The sequence below is a fragment of the Crassostrea angulata genome, chromosome 1 (genome assembly GCF_025612915.1).
Source record: "Crassostrea angulata isolate pt1a10 chromosome 1, ASM2561291v2, whole genome shotgun sequence".
Classification (NCBI taxonomy): Eukaryota; Metazoa; Mollusca; class Bivalvia; order Ostreida; family Ostreidae; genus Magallana; species Magallana angulata.
In genome coordinates, this window is record NC_069111.1 from 25,036,068 (window position 1) to 25,062,204 (window position 26,137).

The 26,137-nt window shown below is 32.4% G+C and overlaps 1 protein-coding gene across 3 annotated transcripts; it reads left to right on the top strand.

The window, feature by feature from the left end:
* The first annotated feature begins 113 nt into the window (after positions 1–113).
* LOC128156663 (alpha-tocopherol transfer protein-like) lies at positions 114–24,350 on the top strand. Of its 3 annotated transcripts, XM_052818891.1 has the most exons (9): positions 114–204; positions 4,887–5,039; positions 15,436–15,669; positions 16,396–16,472; positions 18,560–18,676; positions 19,930–20,046; positions 21,485–21,595; positions 21,771–21,872; positions 22,074–24,350. In XM_052818891.1, exons 1-9 carry the CDS (start codon positions 129–131, stop codon positions 22,221–22,223), a joined length of 1,137 nt encoding a protein of 378 aa, XP_052674851.1. In that variant the 5' UTR covers positions 114–128; the 3' UTR covers positions 22,224–24,350. The 3 variants fall into 3 exon arrangements, with proteins under 3 accessions (XP_052674851.1, XP_052674863.1, XP_052674858.1); XM_052818903.1 differs by lacking the exon at positions 19,930–20,046; XM_052818898.1 differs by lacking the exon at positions 18,560–18,676.
* The last annotated feature ends 1,787 nt before the right edge of the window (positions 24,351–26,137 follow it).

Sequence of the window (26,137 nt, forward strand, 5' to 3'; positions counted from 1 at the left end):
CAAAGAAATATTGTATATCTCGGGTAAAATGTAAATTTCTGTCCATCAGTTTTTCAGATAATTTCATATTTTAATATTTTTAAGGTCCGTAAAAAATAAGCTTTCATTTTTTGGGTTTCTAGTTCATCATGTTTCTCCTTGACCTTCAACTAAAAATCATACAGACATCCGCTTTTCCTCTGTCGAGTTGTAATGCTGGTACTGGTAAGTTTCTTTACACTTTACTGACAGTCGTAAATTAAACCTTGGAACGGAGGAAATTCGCCGCCCATTGTGTTTTTAAATTTATAATTGTTGAATTAAACAAAAATAAGACATTTAATCCATTTAGACTTAACTTGAATTTCCTCAGTAATCTTTTCTCTGTCGCCGTCTGTCAATTTATGGTTGGATGATACGGGGGGAAAAAGGACCCCAGCGTGAATATTGATGAATCTTATTTTTTTAAATGAATTGAATTTCATTGTGACGATCAGACAATCATACGAAAATAGAATACAATATACTTTATAGGGCAAGTTTGTCCCAGGTTTCCGTTTCCATTACTTTTTTACGGTCTTTTTTATATTGATTTTCTTGATAAAAACACATACCTGTTATTAAAAAACGATTGAAATCATATCTAGCCTATATATGGCAAAAATTCTAAGATATCTTCTTTCACATGTTCCCTGTTTACGAGGAGGGAATATTCACAGGAGTAAACATAAATTTCTTTTGGTGATTTATAATGGAAAATCTGACATCTTCTGTCCATTTGGAAATTCTTAGGATTACTTGAACAATTTTTCACTATCATATCATCTGTGTTGGTTAAATGGGTAGACCACTGCCATTCTTAATTCTGCATTTATAAGAAATTCATTATATCTTTACCTTTTGCAAATAAACTACAAAATGCCTGCACCAAAGTAACAGCTTACGACTTTGGTATTTCATCCCATGCGAGTTGATGTCTGTAAGCTTTAACTGAATTTTACCTGATAAGTATTTTTGAAAGATAAATTAAAAACCTACTTTCATTTTGTAATCCAACCCGAAATAGCAAAAATAAAAGTAAGGTAGTGGACACGGTTTAGTGGATCAAAGTCAGTAGGAATGAAGTGATTACGTAAAGAGTGAATATTAAATTTACTTATTATCCCCTCACGCAACTTGTTGCGAAGGGGATATAGCATTGCTGCAGTGCTTGTGTGTGTATGTATGTGTGTCCATTTCAGCCTTTTTAGCAAGATTAAAAAAAAAAACCTCGCATGCATGGTTAACAAATTCGTACACTTCATAAGCATTGATAAAGGACAAACCCTATATATTTTCAAGGATTTTCTGTCACATATTTTTCAAAATATCGTTAAAATTACAACACTTGTACAAATTTTATGTATGACTTCTGGTTCGTGAGTGTAAACATTTCAAATCAACAACTTAATATTTTGCTGGATGTAGGCCCTATAAAGGCAAGAAGCAAACGTTTTTAAGAAATGGGTAGTAACGAGGATGTCCATAGTGAAAAACTGAAGCAAGCAGGAGATTAAGTTCACTCTTATTTAATGAAAACAAGCAGCCGTCTGAGCCGAATTCAGGGCTATATTTATTGAATTACTTAGAGAAGAACAGGTTCATAATTCAGAAGAGACTTTGACAAATATCGTCAACATGATGAACCGGTAATTCATTTCATATGTAAATCGCTGTAGATACGTTACTCTTTTTGAAATATTGGGGTTAAAATTACGATGTTTCTCATAGAGAAGGCTATAAATCGCCAGATCTTAGCTACGTTTCATTTTCAATATGAAACTTAAATTTGCCTACACTAGTTGTCTATGCGTAATGCATTTCCCTGGATAAAGATAATTCATAAAACTATATTACTAAAGTTTAACACTTTTGTGGTGTGTTTTCGCTTGTAATAGGAGGAATTGTACAACCATGTAAATACACCCATTCCCCATGGATACACCCCAGAGCGTGCATGGGGATAGGAATAAACAAAATATTTTAATTCAAAGTGGTTTTTAACAAGTTAAATATTTGGTCTCTTCAATTACATGTTTATTACTAAGTAATGCATTTCCCTGCACAATATTTGCATTTGGTGAAGGGGATGCTCCGCTTTGTGGTGCCCTTGTTTAGGGTATACATAGAAATTAAGATATGACAAATGTTGAATTAATAAAATGAGCCAATTCGTTTCTTAAATGCACAATATAAGTTTTGTTGGATAAAACTTTCCAGAACGAGGTAACAAAGAACGTGGGTTGACTAATTTACATCACAACGGAAAGTGTAGGGTGAGTAAATCACCAGGCAGTTAATACCTTGGATCTGACAAGTTTGGTTTAAGATATGCAAAAATAATGTACTGGCCTATATACTAGCATTTTCAAAATACATATAAACTATTTTTTACCACAACATATTGGTAGTGAACCCTTTATTCATTACTGGTAATTTGCGAATCAGGAACAGATTGTGTTAACAACTCTACGTCGGTATGAATAGATTAAGTATGTATATATAGAACAGGGATTCGAAGTGGAATTGGTGGGGGAGGGGAGGATGACAGTCTTTTTTCTGAAATTCTTATTTGGGACAGTGATTAGAGTTATATTAATATATTGAGATGACCTGTTAAGGTAATTATCCATACGTCACAAAACAACATCTGACGTAATTCACGCGTTATTACGTCTTTTCTGTGCCTGATCTAATCGAGACCTAACGCTAAAAGGTGTACACGAGTTTCATAACAAAAAAAACAAGCTGACCTAGAAATTGATTCAAAACAAATCTATTAAAAATCCTGAAAACTGCAATCAATTAGCCTGTTACTCAGCGAAATGAAAAATTGACTGGGTTGTGTCAATTGAGTACTCGTTTTGAAAATATAGACCGCTTACTTTTGTCCTGCATAAACCAATTCATTACAAGCTTGAAATTAATCCAATTCTTTGAACATTAATCCCTGAAAGTCCATAAACATCCAAAATGAAATCCTGACCGAGTTCTTTATTCCAATAATGCATAAGGGAGATAAAAACACAAGGGGAAATAATTTGACATATTTCATCTTTATCCTATATTCGCTTAGCAACTAGCATAGATATATTTTCCACAGAATAAAATGTTTTTAGAATTAAAATCATGCGCTGAGGAAAAGTTATTTCATTTTAAGGTAACTCCGTACCTATAAAATCATGGGTTCACAGTTAAAAACTTAACTTTTTTTTAACTTATTTGACTTGAAGTTTATCAAAAAATGAATAAAATATATATGTATCCATACTATTTAAGATTAAAGGTATTAAAAACCAAAAGCTGAAATTATCATCTGAAAATCACTTTTTTTTTGTTTAAAAATTAAATATAAGTGGATGGATACTTGTTTGTCTATTTAAATTTTATTGCTTAGTTTGCCAGAAAACTAAAATTAATTTTAAAAAAATAAAAAATAAAAATTGTTTACATAAGAAAAATTATAGCATTTAGATATATCACTTGGAGAAAAGTAGAAAAGAGTTATTTCCCTTTGTCATTATTGAATTATGTCGAATATAAGGATGAAAAAAGCTTATTAAATATCTCCAAGTAAACAATAATTTGAGTTTTTGATGTGCACCTATGATAACATAGAAATTACAAATCTACTTGCAAGAATTTTAATGAATTCATGGTTTACCTATGTAAAATGTATGACATCACAGGAGGGTGGATTTACTTTAAGAACAGTCTTTAAAACCAGTAAAAAAAAGGTTGAATAGAGGTTTTGTCTTAAAGGCATATCAGGTAGTTAGCATTATCCACGCGTGTGACTGCAATTTCTAAATACCGATCTTGATCCATAATACTTACCGATATCCAAAGATACAATCTTTTGCGGTTTAAATAATACAGATTAATCAACAGTTTGTTTAAATCATGTTTTCTATTTAACAATAATCTAAACATATTTTTTAGAGTGGTGAAATAATGAACCTATGCACAATTTAATTTTTACAGCTCTTTTTTCAAATTATATATTTAATTTAATGATTTTTACCCAATATATGCCCATTGTGATCCTGAAATGGCCGGTCCCTTGGGTAATTTTATTTCCAATTGACTAAGGGCGTTAAGGTTTAAATAATATCAAAATTTTTGAGAATTCTGTACGTAATTAAAATTATAAGAGCTTGAATTCTCTTTGAAAATTTATTTCATTTTATCTCATTTGTATGCAGATTTATCTATTTTTGATAAAAAAGCAAGTGTAACATAAAATTTTTTGTTTTGAAATAATAATTCCGTTATTTTACATAGGATATAAGTCAAAAAATGATTTTGTCAAATTCAAATTTCAGGCTTAGGCTTATATTCTTTATGTATGAAAAAGCGCCATTTTCCGCAATCGGTTCTATTTTTAGCAACGACCCTAGCTTTTATAATACCAATGGACCACCCAACAGGGTAAAATTTGATATTAAGAATATATCCTCAGATACATGTCTGAAAAATATGAAAAAATTCTGTACGCATTTTATTTATCTAGTGGGGTATGGACCATAACCTGAAAGAACAATTAAAATTTAGAAAACGGATATGACGCATTATAAACTTACTTCCTAATTTGAAATAAAATTTAAAAAGTTTTAAAAAATTTTCCAGTCAGCTTAAACAGCAGAAAGAATAAAAACCATGTACTTGAAGCATTCACTGTGATAGGAGCTAAAATTCTAATTTTTTATTTAATTGCTTATTTAAAAAAAATTAATTAAAATGCAGTCTATTCAGTGATTGTGAATTTGACAGGTATCTCGATCAAGATAATTTTTTATGAAGAATATTCTTCATTATGAATTTATATTCTACCAAAGCATTTAACATTACTTTCTGTCATCTTATAGAAAACATGACTGAAGAGGGAAAATACTCATCTGATTATCAATGTACCCTACCACCAGATCTTATACAGAAAGCAGAGAGAGAGTTAAACGAGAAAGCTGAATGGAGGAGCCGTGATATTCAAGCACTTAGAGATATGGTGAACAAAAATAAAGGTGATACAAAGTGACATTATAGGAATCTTAAACCATTATTATAAAACTTAATTAGTCAGTGAGAGTAGCTGATAAAGTGTTATACAATTGCTATAGAGTTCTTACTTAATCACACACAAAAAATCCTCCATCATATCCATTTATATTATTTTATTTTTGAAATTCTTATTAACACAACCAGTGCAATAACTGTATGATTTAAGTGGTTGGGTCCCAATTTTATATTTAATATGTGCTCTCTATTTCAAAAGTTGTATCTTTTAGAAAACCCAATTAGACTTTCACATTGTGCAATTTATCAACTGTCTTAATTGTATCTAGCATAAATAAGATGATTTTTCAAAAGAAAGAGCCTTAAAGTAGTCCGAGTATCGCACTACGTCATAATACGGATTTTACAATATTGGTTCGACTTTTACAAAGCGTTTTAGATAGCCGGTATTGATGTTGCTCTACATCGCTGTTGTAAACAATGGCAATAATAAGCAATTAGAATGGTAATATATGTATTCTATGAGAGATAGAAATAATTAATGTTGAGAAACTCGATTCTGTTAAAGTAAAATGAAAAACGAAGTTTCTGATTAACCAGGATCTCAGGTATGCTTATGTCTTCTATGTTTTGACCCCCCCCCCCCCCCCCCCCCCCCCCCCCCCCCCCCCCCCCCCCCCCGAATTTTTCTTTTACTAAAACCGGTTTAAATTTAGAGACAGAAGCTATTTCGAATTTAATCAATCGTCAATTAATTAATGTTTAAATCATATCTAACATTGTTGACAGATCTAGGCAGAAAACTGTAGCAAAATGTGATTTTTACGGATTTTTTCGTCAGGGTCTACTTGGTTTAGAGCTTATAGCGTGAAAAGTAATCCGTCAACATATAATTTATTTTACCAAATCTTTTTTCTAAGATGTCAATCTATAGAATAAAATCCATGAATTTAAGTTTGAGTCCATAAAATAGTAAAAAATGACCAAACGCGATACTAGAATTGCATTTTTTGTATTCTATTTTGATACATCAGGTCCATAAAGCGTACTTACTTACAAAAATTTGCACAAAATTATTGATGAGATATGGCTTAAATAAATATTTATACTCTATTTTGTATCTTCAGTTCTAATTTTCCCAAAATTGGTAATTATTTTTAGGAAAAACGGACGTCTGGCAAATTTCATAATTGTCAATAATTTTCGCAAGGGGGTACACCCGTCTGAGAGGTGATAACAAACAAACTAGCATGTAAACATACATATTTTCTTTTGTATATGTATTGCTAGAATGTATATTTATCATTTAAAGCTAAGCTTTTAATGATTGAGCCCATTTAGTGCCGAGTATAGGACTACCTTAAATAGTTGAAATGCTTAAATTCAACTATAAATGTAAATATAGACTTCTTCATGACATATGTGGATAACATTGCTTTTCCTAAAAGAAAATACCTTTGTTAAGGTAAAATACTCTCAATGGGACACAATTTTACATTTGTGTATCTTAATCTGATTGTGTAGCTAGAAGTGACTTTAGTGAGAATGTTTTACAACATGTACAACATGTCTAAAGCATTGTAGATCCAAATAAAGGATTTACCAGGAAAAATTCAGAATATTTCACAAAATCGGAATATTTCACACATGTGAGGAAAAAACTGAATGCATGGTTATGATGTCCATGAGGCCCTCTACCAAAATTGTGAAATTTATGGCCCCTGGGTCAGGGGTTCTGGCTCTAGGGTGGGGCCAATATGGCCATATAGTAAAAATGTATTAAATCTTAGAAAATCTTCTTTTCTACTACCATATATATTTGTTAAAAACTAAATGCATGATTATGATGTCCATGAAGCCCTCTTCCTAAATTGTGAAATTCATGACCCCTGGGTCAGGGGTTCAGGCTCTAGGGTGGGGTCAATATGGCCAAATAGTAAGAATGTATTTAATCTTAGAAAATCTTCTTCTCTACTATCATATATATTTGTTAAAAACTAAATGCATGATTATGATGTCCATGAAGCCCTCAACCTAAATTGTGAAATTCATGACCCTTGGGTCAGGGGTTCAGGCTCTAGGGTGGGGCCAATATGGCCATATAGTAAAAATGTATTAAATCTTAGAAAATCTTCTTCTCTACTATCATATATATTTGTCAAATACTAAATGCATGATTATGATGTCCATGAAGCCCTCTACCTAAATTGTGAAATTCATGACCCCTGGGTCAGGGGTTCAGGCTCTAGGGTGGGGCCGATATGGCCAAATAGTAAAAATGTTTCAAATCTTAGAAAATCTTTTTCTCTACTCCCATATATATTTGTTAAAAACTAAATGCATGGTTATGATGTCCATGAAGCCCTCTACCTTAATTGTGAAATTCATGAACCCTTGGTCAGGGGTTCAGGCTCTAGGGTGAGGCCGATATGGCCAAATAGTAAAAATGATTTAAATCTTAGAAAATCTTCTTCTCTACTCCCATATATATTTGTTAAAAACTAAATGCATGATTATGATGTCCATGAGGCTCTCTACTAAAATTGTGAAATTCATGACCCTTTTGTTAGGTGTTCATGCTCTAGGGTGGGGCCAATATGGCCATATACCGGTAGTAAAAATGATTTAAATCTTAAAAAATCTTCTTCTCTACTCCCACACATGTGGGCAAAAAACTGAATACATGGTTATGATATCCACAATCTCCTTTACCTAAATTGTGAAATTCATGGCCCCAGGGTCAGGGGTTCAGGACATGAGGGGGCAATATGGCAATAAAGTGTTAATGCATATAATGTTTAAAAATCTTCTTCTCTATTCTCACACATCTGTATAAAAAAAACCCGACTAATAATTATGTTTACCAGGAAGTCCTCTACTGAAATTTTAATTTTCATGTCCCCTGGGGTATGGGTTTTGACTCTAGGGCAGGGCCAAAATGGATGTATAGATGTTAATGCATATAACGTTAAAAAATTATCTTTTTTACTCCCACACACCTGAAAGGAAAACTGAATTCATTATTTTGTAGACCAGATCTTTTAGTTTTTCACCAACATTATAGGTTTCACAGTTCTTTTTGAATTAAATGTGGTTGTCATTACAAATTTATAATTTTTCTACTCCAGTATGAAACCTAATTAATTAGATGCATATATGAGACTCCATGACAAGTTTGTGTATTGGATATATGCTACTCAGGTGACCGTTAAGGCCAATTGGCCTCTTGTTTTTTCAAATTAAAGAAATAGCTACAAATATTGTCATGCTTGGTAAAGATATCCATCTTATCATTAGAGATTTAACATATATTATCCCAAAAAACTTTTTGAAGAGATGGATTTCTTTTAAAAAGAAAACAAACTGAGTGTAATGACTGATTTAGATTATTTCATTTAATTTGATTTTCTGAGACAGAGGCACAAATTGGGAAAGAAGAAATTTGATTTTCTGCAGAGACTACTATTTTTCCAAAATATTCTTGCACTAATACATGTATATCTCATTTTGTTCACTTTTCCCACCAAAACTTGGAAGGTAGATTATGAAAAATAAAAAGTATATTTCAACTAGTACTAGATTAGAATTTTTCAGCTATATTGAACTTTACAGTCAAATTTCCTGTACCACCGTAAACAACCCCTAAGCGGGGGAGTTGACAAAAAGTAGGGGGGAGTCGATTCCAACGCATGGGGGAGTCGATTTTCTTCGCTTCGGAGACGGAAGGAATTTAAGTCACGCCTTTTGTAGGTATTTATAAGAAGTATTTCCAAAAAATATATACCGCACGGAAGACAGCGATAATCAAACTTTGTGTCGGTCATTGGTCCGAGTGCTCTATGCGTCTAGTAGTCTCAAACACTTCGAAACTATTTGACAGATTTCAAATTCACAGTGATCGGGTGATCAAAATATATATGTAAAATATGTGACTTGCTTTGGGTTACAGACAGTTGAAACAGTCGAACAAATGATCAACCTTGTAAGTGCAATAATCAAATCTTAACAAATCTTAGGAAAAAATGAATAATCAAGACATTTTCTGTTCAGATGTAATGGTAACGTAGGGGAGAGTCGATTTTCGGAAAACAGACCGCACGGGGGAGAAGAAAAATGAAATCCAATTCACTCTATCGGGAATGTTCAACTCATTTTTCCATAGTGAATAGCATTCAGACGAGGTCTATAAAAGTTGACTTCATCTAATAAATAAAATGGTTTTACTTATTCACAGATATTTAAGCAATAAAGACAGGTACATGTACTACTCATTTTTAGCTCAAGTGAGCTATTCTGATCGCATTTTGTCCGTCGTCCGTCCGTCCGTCCAGACGTCTGTCTGCCCGTCTGTAAACTTTTTTACATTTTGAACTTCTTCTCTAAAACTGCTTATCCAATTTCAACCAAATTTGGCACAAAGCATCCTTATGGTAAGGCAAATATAAATTGCAGAAATGAAAGACCTATCTTTATTCAAAGCTGAGAAAACCTCGAAACTGTAGAAAAAGTGGGGTGAATTTTTAAAAATCTTCTTCTCAAGAACTACTTAGTCAAATTCAACGTAGTTTAGCATAAATTATCCTTATGGGAAGGAAAATATAAAATTGCAAAAATTAAGGGCTAATTCTGTTTCAAATTTGAGTTATTTACGAAAATGGTAATAAGACAGAGAGAATGAGGGTCAATCAGTTTAACTTCGGGTTCGGTATTCCATATCTCAAAACCCTCTTTGAAACAAAGAAGCGGCCATTTTGAACATATAAGAAATGGGTCAATCTGACAAAGATGAATTTGGTTGTTGTGGAACAGTTTGCGTGCGAAAGGAATATTTGAAACGTGCAAGATACATTAATGCCGATTTTGTGAAGTAAATTGAGTTTAAATATTCCAATGCGTTGACATTTTCACCTTTGACGGTGGTTTTAGCTTGTTTTGATTTTCGTTTTCATGAATTACGGTTTATAACTTAGGGGAACTATCGCCTGTATTTTGTAATTTTTATGTATCAATCAAATATAGACATCGGAAAGTAAGACAGCTGACTGTTACCTGCGGAAAATAAGATACATTAACGGGTACGGTACTTTAACAACTAAAATGCAAATTCTAATGGTAATACGATATAGTTTTTGCGCAATAGTTGATTACTGCAATGTGTTTTAGGCTAGTTGTAAGTATTTTCTCGTCTATTCAGTCTAAACAGAGATTAATATTGCTGATGGAAATAATTGTTAGCTCACCTGAGGTGAAATATACAGAGAATCATCTTTAAAAATATTCTTCTCAAAAATCAATCGGCCAGAAAAGCTGTAACTTGTGTGGAAGCATTCTCAAGTAGTGTAGATTCAAGCTTGTCCAAACCATGATCCCCTGGGGTACAGTGGGGCTCCAATGGGGGATCAAATTTTTAGATACAAATGTATAGAGAAAAATCATTAAAATCTTCTTTTCAAAAACCAGTTAGTCAGAAAAGCTGGAACTGTGAAAGCATCTTCAGGTAGTGTAGATTAACATTTTTCAAATCATGATCCCCGGGGGTAAGGTGGGGCCACAATGGGGGGGGGGGGGGGTCGAAATTTTACATAGGAATACATAGAGAAAAAAATGGAGATTAATATTGCTGATGGAAATAATTGTTAGCTCACCTGAGGTGAAATATACAGAGAAACATCTTTAAAAATATTCTTCTCAAAAACCAGTAGGCCAGAAAAGCTGTAACTTGTTTGGAAGCATCCTCAGGTAGTGTAGATTCAAATTTGTTCAAACCATGATCCCCGGGGTAGGGTGCGGCCAAAGTGGGTTGGTCGAATTTTACATAGGCATACATAGCGAAAAATCTTTAAAAAAAATTCATCTCAAAAACCAATTGACCAGAAAAGCTGTTACTTGTGTGGAAGCATCCTCAGGTAGTGTTGATTCATTCTACTTTTTTCAAACCATGATTTCATCGTAATAGTTGATTAATGCAACATGTTCTATTAAGATGTTCAGCAATTTCAATCTAAACGGAGATTATTCTCGCTGCTAGAAATATATAACTAAAGTATATATATGATGAAAAATAAATTGAGTTTTCTCTTTGTTTTAGAGCAGTTTTCTCTTGTTTTAATTGTTTACAAATTCCTATAATTTTACTACCGGTAACCTGAGAGTCAAGCTTCGAGTTATAAGCAAGATACAGAGCTTTGTGCACAATGCTACTATATGTTTGTGCACAAAGCTGAGGTCATGCTCTAGTTTGTTTATATTTTAAATGCAGCTATGCTGAATAGGAAATACCAAGTTTAAATTTCTTGAGTTGAATGTAATAAACTCATGTGAACAAAAACATGACTTAAACCAAGCTATGAATCTTGCTTATGATTCTATGATTGGCACTGAAATTTTGGTTGATCAATAAAAATGTCTTGCTAAAAGGATGATATGCTGTAATTACTTTCTAGTGCCCCTTCTTCAACGATGAATTGCATAAAATCTACACAAATTTTTGATATTTTTTCGAACACAAGTAAATGAAAACAATGCCTTTTAAACAGTTTCCATAGGACTGACACTTGTACCCAATGTTTATCGTTTTTAAACAAATTTGTATTGAGAATTCACATAATAAATAATTTAATCTCCTAAAGATTTGAATTTTCTGTAAATTTACTTGCATGAAATTTAAACTTCTCCCAGCTTGACATAACGGCACGTGTCAGACGACAAATAGCCCCAAGCGGGTCTGTCTTTCAATGACCCAATTAACTACCCGCTAAGACCCGTGTTTTTACTGCAATTTTTAGATCCCTTTGTGCTCTGACTTTTAATTGATAAAACTGATCAACTCATAATTTAAACGACATGTGAACCCATAAATTGATAGTTAATTAAAGATGTAGTGTTTCACAAGACGATTTTAGCCAGCGTCGTAACATTTTAACGGCTAACTAATGACTACCGATCAGTGCACATCTGATAATCACTGTTCACTGTGAACAATTCTTACAATTTAAGTCCAAATTTGGACAAATTCTAGGTAATGAAAATCGCTCAGAACTAAATTTAATAATTATTATTCAAATAATTTTTTTTCATTCAAAGAATCCGCGTAAATTTTTACCCGCGGATTAAATTGATATTGTGATTCCGCGGAATTATGACCCCGTGGAAAAAAATACGTCTACAGTATTTTCTTCAATCAAGTGAGTAAGGATATGAATTTCAAAGGTCATACGAAATGAATTCATGTCTGGTAAATGACAATTGTCTATAATGGAGAAAGCCAATTAAATTTTTCAATGTTTTTAATTTGAGGAATTGAGTGCATTCATTCTTGTGCATCGAGGTACACTTTTATTCTTTCACATATAGAATTTTTTAAAATACAATAACTAGCAAGTAGTGGAGGGAGAAAATGTACCTTTATGCTCTCATGTATTTTAATCGTTTTTTATAGTGATTTTTGGGGGGGGGGGGGGGGGCAAAAATAAAGGGAACTGGAAGTTAACCGTTAACACCAACTGAAAATTTAGTTATTTATATTGCATATGATCTTATTTTCGGTAAAAATGGTATTCCATGAAGGTAAATATGGCAAAGATTAAGTATATGCAAAAATAAGTGAAAATTCGGATATTCATTTTTGGTTAATTTACCGAGGGGCCACATGGAACAATATCCTTTGAACGCTCATTTAAAGCCGGTGTTGCTCAGGTGAGCGATGTGGCCCATTGGGCCTCTTGTTTCCATTCAATTTCGTTTTTTTTGTTTTCATTTTTATTTGAATGAATTAAAAGAGAAAACATTTATTAAAAGGTATTTTCTTTCAATTTCTTACAGTTACGCTACCCATTGAAACGAACCACATGTGTTTGAACGTATTCGTAAACTTTTAATTGACTTTCAAGAACTACTTTTTAATCCATTGTTTAGCTGATCAAATTTAAATAACATTATTTGAAGATCTATATTGATTTTTTTTTACATCGGTCATTGATGTCTTTTTGTACTTTTAATGTTGAAATTGCGTGGCTTTTTTTCTTTCTTGATTGAGCGATTTTACATTTTAGTAAAGCTACATGGAAAGCACTGACTATAAGTACTTACAATGGCTAAGTTCAAACTTCCAAGTAGCTATAGTTCTCATTACTATGGTAATCATCTTCATATACATTATATGGCTGTTACTTATGTGTAACGTTTTGACAGCTAGTAAATAAAAAATAAAATGCTTTCTTTAGTGATTCATGTGGGATATGAAGATGGCGACATTGCAGAAAAGAAATACAGTCATACGTATTTTTTTCTGCAATGATTGCTACCTTCGTTAACTGCATGAATCCTTAAATAAATCATTTCATTGTTTATATAAATTACATCTTTCTTTTAACAGATAACTAAATTGATCGTAAAAAGTAAAACTAGCTAAATTATGGTCGATGTACATCTATACGCTATATAAAAGCAGCAGCCAAATGGTATTTAATTAGAAATTGAGTCTGACATCATCATGATCATTTCGTGCAGTCTGTGATTTTTCATAGCTTGATGAAGATTTCGAGCTGTTGATAAACGATGCGGATAGACTTCAGTCCTGTCAGTTTCTACAGATCTATGAATTACACAATCAATGCCCGTAAGAAATAGAGGAAGGTATACTTGGTGTATGTAAATATATAGTTATAGAAAAGGAGGAATGACAAATCTAGTCTCGAACCCGTGACCCTTCAGTGCGTAGCAGTACTGAGCTTATTATATATACACTATCACAAAATAAACGGTAAAAACGCTTTCTTCAGTGATTCATAGGGCTATGATAGTAGCAAGCATATCATGATATATACATACGTAAATTGATAACTCGGTTTATGTTTCTTTTCTTGTATGTTAATCACCATCATACCCGTATACATAACCAAAAAAGCATTTTATTGTTCAGATAAGCACAGTTGATGACTGTATTATTTTGCGTACAATAGGAGTACAAATATGGATAATTATATAATTCAACAGTCAAATATAAAATTTATGATTTAACTTCAGATGCTTCAATCAGCACAAAAAGAAAAGCAGGCATTCTGTTCACATACAGTCCAAAGACAACTATTTTGCAGACCCCCCCCCAATTTAACAACTCAACGACGCCGCAACCTTACTAGATAATCATATTGACAAGAGCACCCACCAACCACCCTTCAATAGCAAATACACACGTGATATACAGATGACCAAAAAAATATGGCATGTTAAATTATATCCTCTGTATTACTAGTGTGCTTATATGAATGAAAACAACGAGTTTTAAAAACACAACAAAAAAGCAACAAAAGACAAAACAAACAAACAACCACACACACAGGATAATGACAAAACAAAAGATAAATGGAGTTTTGTGAATATTGTTGTGTACCTTATGTGTCTTTGATATGGTTTGAGATACACAAATCATAAGAAAAGAGAAAAAGTAAAGTTATGAAGATAAATCGTTTTATTTTAACGCATATTTTGCATTTTTAGCAATATTTTCTACTCCCCCATGCGTTCTGTTTTTCGAAAATCGACTCTCCCCTACGTTACCGTTACATCTGAACAGAAAATGTCTTGATTACTCATTTTTCCCTAAGGTTTGTTAAGATTTGATTATTGCACTTACAAGGTTGATCATTTGTTCGACTGTTTCAACTGTCTGTATCCCAAAGTAAGTCACATATTTTACAAGTCATGCATATTTTGACCAACCGATCACCGTGAATTTGAAATCTGTCAAATAGTTTCTAAGTGTTTGATACTACTAGATGCATAGAGCACTCGGATTAATGACTGACACAAAGTTTGACTATCGCTGTCTTCCGTGCGGTATATACTTTTTGGAAATACTTCTTATAAATACCTACAAAAGGCGTGACCTAAATTCCTTCCGTCTTCAAAGCGAAGAAAATCGACTCCCCCATGCAATGGAATCGACTCCCCCCTACTTTTTGTCGACTCTCCCGCTTAGGGGTTGTTTACGGTGTGTACAGAGAATATATTTGCTCCTTAAGGATCCTCGACACCCAGTGACTTCCACTTTTATGACAGTACGCCACAACATGGCGATTTTAACGCATTGTTAAACAGTTTAAATCACCAATCTTTGATGTCTTTCTCTGTGACACAATGGGTGTAGCTTAGACCTACCGACTCGCAGGTCCTGAGTTTGAATACTGGTCTGCAGGGACTTTTATTTTCATGAATAGCGGTAAAATTTTAAAAAGTTGATTTTTCCCCCCAAAATTGAATTTTTTCCTGTCATTTTCAATTCAAACACATGCTAGAAATCCATATCTTTAAGTAATTTAGAAGAATGAGCTTGTATGCAGAACTTTTTCCAGGTCTGTGGAGGACCCTTAAATGGATTTCAACAGTATGTATTCTCTTTTGCAGATCTTCACGTTAGGACAGATGATGCATTCCTGTTGCGCTTTCTGAGAGCCAAAAAGTTTGAATATGACAGAGCATACAATCTTCTTGTGTCCCATTTCCAAATGAAAAAGGAAAACCCAAAGTTGTTCGAAAATCTTCGACCCTCGGCAGTGAAACACGTCCTGGAAGCTGGAGTTACTGGAGTGCTGCCTCATAGAGACAAGGAGGGGCGGAGAGTGATCATTTTCAGGCCAGGTACTCAGCTTAATTTTCATTAAAAAAAAAAAATATATATATATATATATATATATATATATATATATATATATATATATATATATATATATATATATATATATATATATATATATATATATATATCGTACTCATACTGTGGAATCATTATTGTTTGTGGGTGACCAAGCTTTCATGGGTAACCCTTCCCCATATGAATTTACATCCCCATGAACATATATATACAAGCATTTATTTGATATTTATTAAAGTTATCCCAAACTTGCAAGCAAGGAAATTATGAACCTGGAAAATTTTGGCTACCCACGAACATTGACCCCCATGTATGAAAATGAATCTGCAGTAGTCAATTGATTTTGCTAATTAAGACCTATATGTAGAATTAATGAGTGCAGTGAAGAGGTGTAAAAAATACAAAATACTCACAAAGTCAGTTGGTTTTGCTCATAAAAGCTTAGATAGTCTGGTGTTTTCACAAATTTAGGCCTCTAATTGGTTTCGTTCATTAAGGCTTAAAGATGTAAAAGAGTAAAAAAACATTCCCAATTGAAAGTAACCTCAAACAAAAGTCATGAAATCAGATTATTAGATTGATTAAACATGACATGTACATTTGATTAAGTCAAGTAAGTAACCAGTGTTCATCAGTTAATGATTACCGGGTATAAACATATTGTAACAAAATGTTTAGAAAACCTTTGTATGCATAGTTTTCATTCTTTACAGGGCTTTGGGACCCAAGTCGATTTCCTATTGATGATGTATTCAGAACAAACTTACTAACTCTGTCCAAGATTATACAGGTAATTTCTCAAATCATAAGCATGTGTACCATAATCAGTCTGAGAGGACTCCAAAAAGATGTAAACAGAAGTTGATTTCATGTTTCTTTGATAATATAATGTTATCAGTTATGCAGCTCTTTTGTTAAAAACTGTGAACAAATACTGTAAACCAATTTCAATTCGTGACGACATTATTTCGCGATTAACTTCCGATTAACTGGTTTGCGACAACTGATTTTTAAGACCAAGCCTTATATCCAGACTCGTTTTGTTGTAACAATCATATGTCAATTAAGGACTGGTTCACGAGCAAATAAAAGTTGGTTTACAGTAGATTGTGTACATATTATGAACAACCATATCATATAAACTTTCATCAAAGAAATAACTGGAATAAATGATTTTTGTTTTTTTCATAAAGCATGAATTTTAAAACAAGTTCAGAAATAAAAATGAATTTTGCCTCTGAATTTAAGAAATTGAACAAAACTAATGCATAACTTTATGTTGATTGATATTTTTCAGGTAGGCCTAAGTCAGAATAATTGTTTAAAACATATGATAAGATTTACTGTATCTTTTAAAACATCTTAAGACCAATCAGATGAAGATTTTAATTTTTCTAATGAAATGAATACTAAAATAAATTGTGGTTACGACAGTTTTTTACTTGTATGTACACAAGAGATATTTAAATGCCATGTGTACAATTTGACTTTGTGTACACGTATATGTACCAGTTGCCAGCCTTTAACTGTAGCATAGATAAATTTAAAAAAAAAATACATATAGATTTTTCAAAAATTCATGTTTGTGTGCATATACAAGATGGTCTGCTGTGTATTGATTATATACAATTATGATTAGAGGAATCAATTAAGATGGAATAAAACACCTGGAAAAAGTCACTCAAATTAACAGAACATTTTTTAAAACTGAAAGATATAAGGATAAATAAACCGTTCAAATGTCAAATAAGCGAAAAATTTGCAGTTTTGTGATAAAAAATTAATATCAAAAATAATTAATCCAGTAAGTAACAACAAAAGCCCCTGCGGGATTCGAACTCGGGATGTACGGTTCACAAGTCCGACACTTTATCCACTCGGCTGTGGAGTAAGGTACATGTTTCATTCCATAAAATCGTTTTAATAAAACAAAATGTCATTTCAATCAGCGGTCAGCCATTTTGTAAAGATGTGTTATTTTACCTTTAGTTAAGAAATAAACAGGAAGTTAAATCGTTCAGCAGGATATGCACATGGTTGGTCACTTAATCAAATCCCATGAAGCCCAAAGGGCTTCTCATCAGATTTTATCATGTACCAACCTAGTTCACATCCCGTTGAACTTTTCAACAGCTGTTTAATACTTGTATTTATGTTTGAGAAAGCCGAATCGTTCAGAATAATGAACATTATCATGTTTTTATGTTTGCAATAGTCAAACTAATCACATGCGATAATCGCATCATTGTGACATCATGAAAAAGTTCACACAGAAATGAATGTTTTGCTATTCTATAGGTTCCTACACATGTACATGTATAAGGAAACATATTTGCAAATGTAAATATTTACCAGTAATCTTATACATTTTTGATACATGTATATCATTATATCATTACTTGGAGTGCCATTTTATATTTAAGGTCACCTGGTGGCTAACTACACCGTGAAATATTTTCTCAAATCAACAGAAAATTACTTGATTATGATAGATATCATAATAAATAAGAAGTATTTAAGTCCAATGGGCAAAAAATGTGCAATTTTGGATAAAAAAAATTACATTTTCAAAAATTTAATTCGATCAGTTAACATGAACAAAAGCTCTAGCCGAATTCGAATTCATGATCTGCGGCTCTGAAGCCCAATACTTTAACCACTGAGCTACGACAATATACAACCCACAGGAACAATATAAACAGTTTATAACAAAACATTTAAATCGCCAACTTGTGACGTAGAGTCTTAAAAAGTATAATTGTTGGTGTAGTGAGGTACCTTAATGAGTTATTATGAGTTTCAATTAATGTTAATTTTTTTATTTAGATAATCCAAGTTTTGAGTTTTATGTACCAGTATATATATCATGTTTCACAGGATGAAGTTACTCAAGTCAATGGACTAATTATGGTCACAGATTTAAATGGCATAGGATGGGCTCATGCCAAGAACATGTCTCCTTTGTATGCAAAACGTGTCACATCTTTGTTGCAGGTACATTGTTCACATTTTTCTCTACTAGTATGCCATTACAGCCAGGTACATTCAAAGATCACTTCTAATTTTTTTTTAGTCTCATCAAAGGGGAAATCACTGTGGCTCTCTAAAGTACATCTGAAATTGAGTGAGACAACGATATTGCAGATTCTTATTTATCGATCATGTTTATTACACAGTTTATCAGAAACCATTGCTTCTAGAATAAACCCCAGTGAGGGTGGGGGAGTGGATAGTTCATTGAGGAGTGTGGATAATTTATTGAGGAGTGTGGATAATTCGTTTTACCAGTAAATATCCCTGGTCTTTTTTTTCCTTACGGTATTAAATACGGTATTAAATCGGTATTAAACAGTCTAAAAAAGTTTGACATATTATTGAGATATATATACCCATAAATCTTTTACTAATACTTTGTACAACTTGATTTTTCCTTTTTGAAATTTCAACAACTAAAAATGAAGTAAAGCAATAGATAAAATTGAAAAAAAATTTAGAATAGATCTTTGTAAAGTACAATTTATGCTAGTAGTGCCATTACCGTGGGGTGTTAGTGCTCGATCATACTAACCATGTTAGCTGACCAATGTGGTTTAATTCATTTATATATTCTTGGACTTATTAAATTTTTGTGGATTTAGTGAAAATCTCAGCTTCAAAGATACGTAAATTCATGATCACTATCAATAAACTGACTTTTCTTATTGGATATTGCACTTCAACGAACAGTTATATTAATGAATGTTGATTTTGTGGATCAACTGTACGAAAGCCACAAAAATTTGCATCCAACAAATATTGATTAAACCACAATAGCTATCATGAGCTTTTCATTTCCCAAGTAACCAGCTTTTGTTGTGCAGCAGCTTATGAAGAGGATCAAGTCAATCTGATTAAAATATACCTCTCTAAAATAACACAAAAGGCACAAAGATCTGACAGTGACCCATTTAGGGTTATGTTCAGTGACATCAGAATGAACTTTACCGGTAATTATCATTTGCATGAAATATAAATTTATCAACCAATCTTAATTGTATGAAAAGATCACTTACAGAAAAGCATAACTTGCCATCAGTTAGATCTCTCTACAATTTGCACCATTGTAGACTTCTGTATTTTAATCAGATTGGCAGATGACCCTGCACCCATCCATACAGAAGCTTCTTTTACAAGGGTATCTGCATGTATGACAGCTAACAATATTAATCTTTGACCTAGTGCTTTTATATATTATATGGAATAAAAAGGATGAGGAAAGTCAGATAAATGGAATACTGATGATAATGGACTTAAAGCGTGTGGGTTGGAAACATGTGAAGAATATTTCCCCTTTGTACAGTAAAAGAATGATGAGCCTGTTACAAGTAAGAGGTAGTCTCGGCGTCTAGTGAAGTTTGTGATTGACACTGAATCATGCAATCTTTTGAATTAGCATGTACCGATATGTAATTCTCCTAAATATAGACATAGCTGTATCATTTATTTCCTCTCTTTGTTGATAGTTCAGCTGAACCATAATTGAGCTTGACATTTTCCACTTATTCAGTATCATGCACTCAGCCAATTTTAGTCAAACTTGACATTCTTGGATAAATGTCTTTCAAGTCTGGTCAGTGAAGGCCGATGTGCCAGATAATTAGGAAATGAAAATATATTGGGGGTGTTTCAGGGGGATTCTTTTTGCAATGGTTTTTATTGTGGAACTATAAATGGTACCATTTGTAGGGTGCAAAAATACACTTTGTAAATGAAGTGCCACCATGCACATAAATGTAAACTGTCAAATTTGTAACCAATAGACAGTATTTTGAATAAAAAAGTGCATTAGAAGTTTTATAAAACTGTGGTTTCATTAATATTCAAGGGTATCAATTTTCGTGGATGAAGTGAAAATCACATTTTCAGGTATAGGTAAATTCGTGGCCAATGACCCTATCAATACAAAATGTTATTAGAAATTGCACTTCGATGAACATTTAATTTCGTGGATCAACTAAACAACGAAATCCAGGAAAATTAGTATTCAACGAATATTGATGAAACCACAGTATTGTAGATTCCTTATTTGACATGACTACATGATTCCGCAATTCAACCGTTTTGCATCAAAACACGAGAATTTAAATATCGCCCTCCCAGAATTTTATAACAGTTTCATTAAGTTTACATCTGTCCAAAAAATTAAAGCAAGATTTTAAAATCCATAAGATGTGCATCTCGGTATTTTATGCAAATATTAATTCTTTATGTTTAATTAGGAATCTACGAAATCTGAATTTGAACAGTTTAAGGAAACGGCTTGTAACTGATGCTCAGTAGTATTTTCTTACCGCATAATAAATGTTAACACCTGTCTACTTTGCTTCCTGTGCTGCCAGTGTTTACATGTGTATCATATAACCAATCTCTGCACTTTTCACTTTTGGATATTATATAATAACTGGAATCAATGGAATTTGTGATGATTTATGCACATGAGTAATTACTCTACTGCCTTATGATTTGGAAGTCTACCGTTTTTTTTAAACTCTGTCTCCCACCTACCGCGGCTTTTATTTGACAATCTACTGTTTTATAATCAAAATCTGTTTTGTTGTTTTGATAGCCATTTTGGAAGCCATAAGTTATGCAATAATTATCTTTCTCAACAAATTGTGAAAAATGATGTTATGTCATAACCTTTACAATTATTTACTTTACTGTGTTTTGAAGAAAGCTAAATTAATGGTACAAATGTATGGATTTTGATGTTGTTTGCATTAAATGTTGATAAAATAATATGAATATTTTTTTCCCCTGTAGGATGCCTTCCCTGCAAGATTCAAAGGCCTTCATTATCTGAATGAACCTGCAGTGTTTGATTACATTTTTGCCATTGTGAAGCAGTTCATGAAAGAAAAGACTGTTAGTCGAGTATGTATGAATTAAGATATTACTTAATTAACATTTTGACTCGATCGACTACAAATCTGTACAGATCCAAACTAATTTTCCTTTGTGCAAGAGCACAACATTCTGAGGATGTACATATTTAACTGTCAGGTACATGTATAAGCTTGTGTGAATTATCAAAAGCTTTTCTTTTTAGCTGCATTTTCATGGGAAAAATGTACAAGAATTGACCGAGTTTATTGACCCAGAATATCTTCCGGAGGAGTATGGAGGAAAAGCACCTCCATTTTCAAATAAAGTAAGTTCTTAACTTTCTTTAAGGATACTAGAAAATTTGTTTTGTTCGAATCAAAATTGTTTAAAAAGTACCCTTGTTGTCAGTTATCATTGCAATTGGAAAACACATGTAATTCCGGTAACTGGTAGTTCACAGCCAACAACCTGTGACACTTAACCATCAGAATGATTAAATCTTTGGTCGGTTTTATTCTTTCACCAGGATTGGATGGAGGAGCTTCTAAAATGTGATGCTGAATTCGATGATGAGGCCAAATATGGATTAGTGTCTGGGTCCTCTGTGGATCAGAAGCCTGGTCAGGATGCCATGGAGTGTGTGATGGGGAGTTATAGAAAGCTTAGTGTGGATTAAGGCGGAGACGGTTAGAAATAGACAAGTGGAATTCAAAGCAGCAAATTTCTAAGGTCTTGCTGCCCTTTAGTGATTTGTTGATTGTACAAAGTTGTTGGGTGTTTTGTTAAAAGAATGAGTTAAGCATTATTATCAGGAATACCTCTCTAATTATGCATCTATTGGCATTCTGAAAAGTCTGTTTTGGGGTGTAGAATTTTTTAAGGGATATATTTAATTCATTATTACCAGACTATACATTGCTTTGACATTTCTTTACTCTCTGCTTTTAATTTGAAATGGGAATACATGGTATAAAGAATTACAATGAAATGCAACATTCCAATGTATAGTCTAATCTTTGTTTATTGGTCAATTACTGTAGATTCCTTATTTAACGCAAGGAATTTATGTTTGTATAAATTCGACAGAGAAAAATCTCGCATAAAATAAGGAATTTACAATAGATTTGATGTACTTGCTATGCAGGCCTCATGACAACCACTTTTTCATCTACTAGATGTAGATATCTCATGATCTTGCACAGCAAACATTCAACCCAAAGTTTCAATAAAATACAAATTCTTTTCACCAAATGAAAATCAGAATCCCCTCACATTCAGACAATTTTTAAGTTCTGACTCCCAACAACCAGATGTTTGTTTGGTTTTTTTCCCAATTTTGTTGAAAGTTTAATAAAGAGAAATAATTCTTCTTTAAGAATTCTCAAGAAATCTTTGTAAACCAAAAATCTCTTCATACCAGCCATTCAATTATTATGGTCCGTCAGGTCATCAATTTTAATAATGTTTGACTGTAAGAACTCCATCATGAATTATGGAATATCATAAAATATTTTGTTTATTTCTCATAATATTGTGCTAATATTTACCCTGGTTATTATACCCCCGCTTCAAAGGAGAAAGGGGTATACAGTTTTACTCTTGCATGTCTGTCTGTAAAAAAAATTTCTGTCACATTTTTCTTAGCAACTATTCATCACTGATGCTTTAAAATTTAACATACTCTTTTTTTAGGCATGCCATACGTTGGGGTATATTTTCGTATCTATCGAACGTCAACTTCCTGTTAAATGATAGCTTTGTTTTTTGCCTTAATTTTCAAACCAATTTTCATCAATTATTCCTCAGCAAGTATTTATTGCAGATGCTTGAAATTATAATACACGTTAGGATTACCGGTAATTTTTGTACCAATCAGCTGTCGACTTTGTTTATTTTTTGCCTTTATTTTCAAGCAAATTTTTCATTAAGATTTCTCTGCAACTATTCATCATAGATGCTTGAAATTTTAACACACTATCTGCTATGGCATGCCATACATTGAGAATTATTTTTGTACCAATTAGATGTCAACTTTCTATTAAATTAAGACTGTATTTATTTTTAGCCTAAATTTTCAAGAAAATTTTTTGTAAAGATTTCTCAGCAATTTAATTCATCACAGATGCTTGAAATTTTAAATCCTGTTAAATATTGACTTTCCTTATTTTGTTTATCCACATCAGAGCGGGGGTATTACTAGTGAGCCTTGGCTCACAGATATTTTGCATATCTTGCATAATCACCAATTTAATATGGTGGATGGAAAAAATTTGATCTCTGTTAAATCATAATGGTATTTTTGTGAGTGTGCTGTATAAAATGAATTTACATGCATGTACACATACATGACACATATTTATTTGTGTACATTAGGAGATTTAGTTGACCTTTCATTTGATTTGCATTTTATATGTACTAGATCTGTGATAGTCCTTTACATTTGTAAAAGATTTAATATTTTTCCTGCCATATATGTTTGTTAATGAATAGAAGTCCTTTGCATATCCCTTTATGTCTTGAATAAGTTGAATGCAATATAATGAATTTAACTTCTAATTAAAAAAAAAACTTATTCATCTTTATTTTAGTTCTTTTATAAATTACGTGCTTTTTATTTTGTTATTAATTATGAATCATCATCTGATAAAAAGTGACAGGCATTCATTATTTGCATACAAGCTTTGCAAAAGGATCATTATCAGTAACTGGAATCATATATGTCAAATTGACACTAGAATTATGCAAATAGCAATCATGTATACATTTTATTTTTGACTATTAAAATGATTTTATTGAGACAGACTGAGGGTTTTTTTGGTGATTATTGGTAATTATACATTTGTGTGTAGCATCAAGTAAAGGGTGTTATTAATTTGTGCACACTTCTTTTTTGAGGATACAATGTACATGTATATGCACAAGTCATTCAGAACCTACATAAGTAAAGCTAACAATTTAACACTTTTAGAGATGGAAAAGATTAATACACCCTACTTTTCACATTGGATTGTAATTCAAATTATATGCTACCGTATTTATACAGTATACTTAAGTCACTAACTCAAAAGCATGTTACTGGGCTTTACAAGCAAAACATCCAATGAAGCAATAAACTACAGTGTACATGTACAATGAAATGGGATCTTGAATTTGAATCAAGAGTAGTTCAATCATTATTTGGTTTATTTGGAATTTTGTGTCTGCTCCAGTGTATGTGTTTAAAAATAATTACATGTATATTGCTATCTGTGATAAAAGGGTTAAAAGATGCTTTACTGGTAAAACTTTTAAACCACCCCCAACTTGCTGGCCATAAAAGGATGATCTACCAATCAACATTAAGCTTTAGAGAACACACGAAACTTGCAACTAAGAATTCATTAGCAGAACAACTGTGAAAATATTATTTGTTTTAACAATTTCTCCTGGATAACTATGGTGCAATGTAATTCTTTATTCTCACATTCAGTGTGAACCATTTTACCATAATACTGTATTTTTAAAGACTTTATACAATTCAATTACAAGTTTTCCATTGCAAGTAAGATAAGAGCACAGTCAGGTGTAACTAGTGCTCCTAAGGTACTGGTAAATTAAAGCTGACATGAATTCATAAAAGTATTTGGTCGCTATATAAGTATTGAACGCTCCTCTCTTTTTGAAAACCCCGGCGGCACTACATCCAACACAGTCAATAAATGATAGTAAATCCAAGAAAATAACAACGTAACATTGTTTCCATCTGTTCCTACAAAAACGCTCTGTTTCTAAAACCCATGCGATCATCGACATTGCTCGATCTGCCACAGTGTGTTGTTTTGCGCATGTGCGATGTTATAACATACACAGGAAAACGGTCCACAATTATCGAGGAATTTTTTAAGTATATGCGCCTGGATTTCAGTCTGTCTTGTTTCTTCGTTTATTGGATATATCTTGCCAATACAGTGGCTGTCATTTTATTTTTCTTCAAAACGCATTTCTACACGTCTTTTCGTCCAAGGTAACGTGTTCAGGTGTATGAAATACCTGAATGCGGTGAAGCATGAATAGTGCTCTCTGCCTTATATAGGGGGTGTTTAGCGATGAGCAGAACAATAGAAATCAACAACTAATATGGCGGTAGTCGGAGATAAAAGGGAAATAATGTGTATTTATGAATTCATGTCAGCTTAAAGATGGCTCAATACACCAATGTATTTTTTAATGAATCTTATAAAGTATCAATTTATGATTTCACAAGAAAACCAAAATTATCATATATTTTCATTACGGTACTTATATGTCAAATCATATTTCAATGAAAATAATTTTAAATCCATCAAATAATATATTGGTTTGTCAAGCAACATTATATGTATAAATAAATTTCTCTGCTTCATAAAAAAAAAATCATATTAGGTTTATTGCAGTCTGAATGTTTATAAGGGCATTTAACTCAAGTATTTACTAAAACATGATTTGGGTTGGTATGGGTATTAATTATATTTGATTCATGTTTTCATTGAGAAACAATTTGAAACAAAATTAATATACAAGTACATCATTTAATATTCCTAACCCTGTCCACATGGTACAAACACATACACA

Bases quoted from the DNA above. Each gene is read 5' to 3' on its own strand.
- LOC128156663 (XM_052818891.1), top strand. From the start codon at position 129: ATGTTTCTCCTTGACCTTCAACTAAAAATCATACAGACATCCGCTTTT. The intron at 205-4,886 runs GTAAGTTTCTTT...GTCATCTTATAG, and splicing joins GAGTTGTAATGCTGGTACTG to AAAACATGACTGAAGAGGGA. The intron at 18,677-19,929 runs GTACATTGTTCA...TGGAATAAAAAG, and splicing joins GTGTCACATCTTTGTTGCAG to GATGAGGAAAGTCAGATAAA.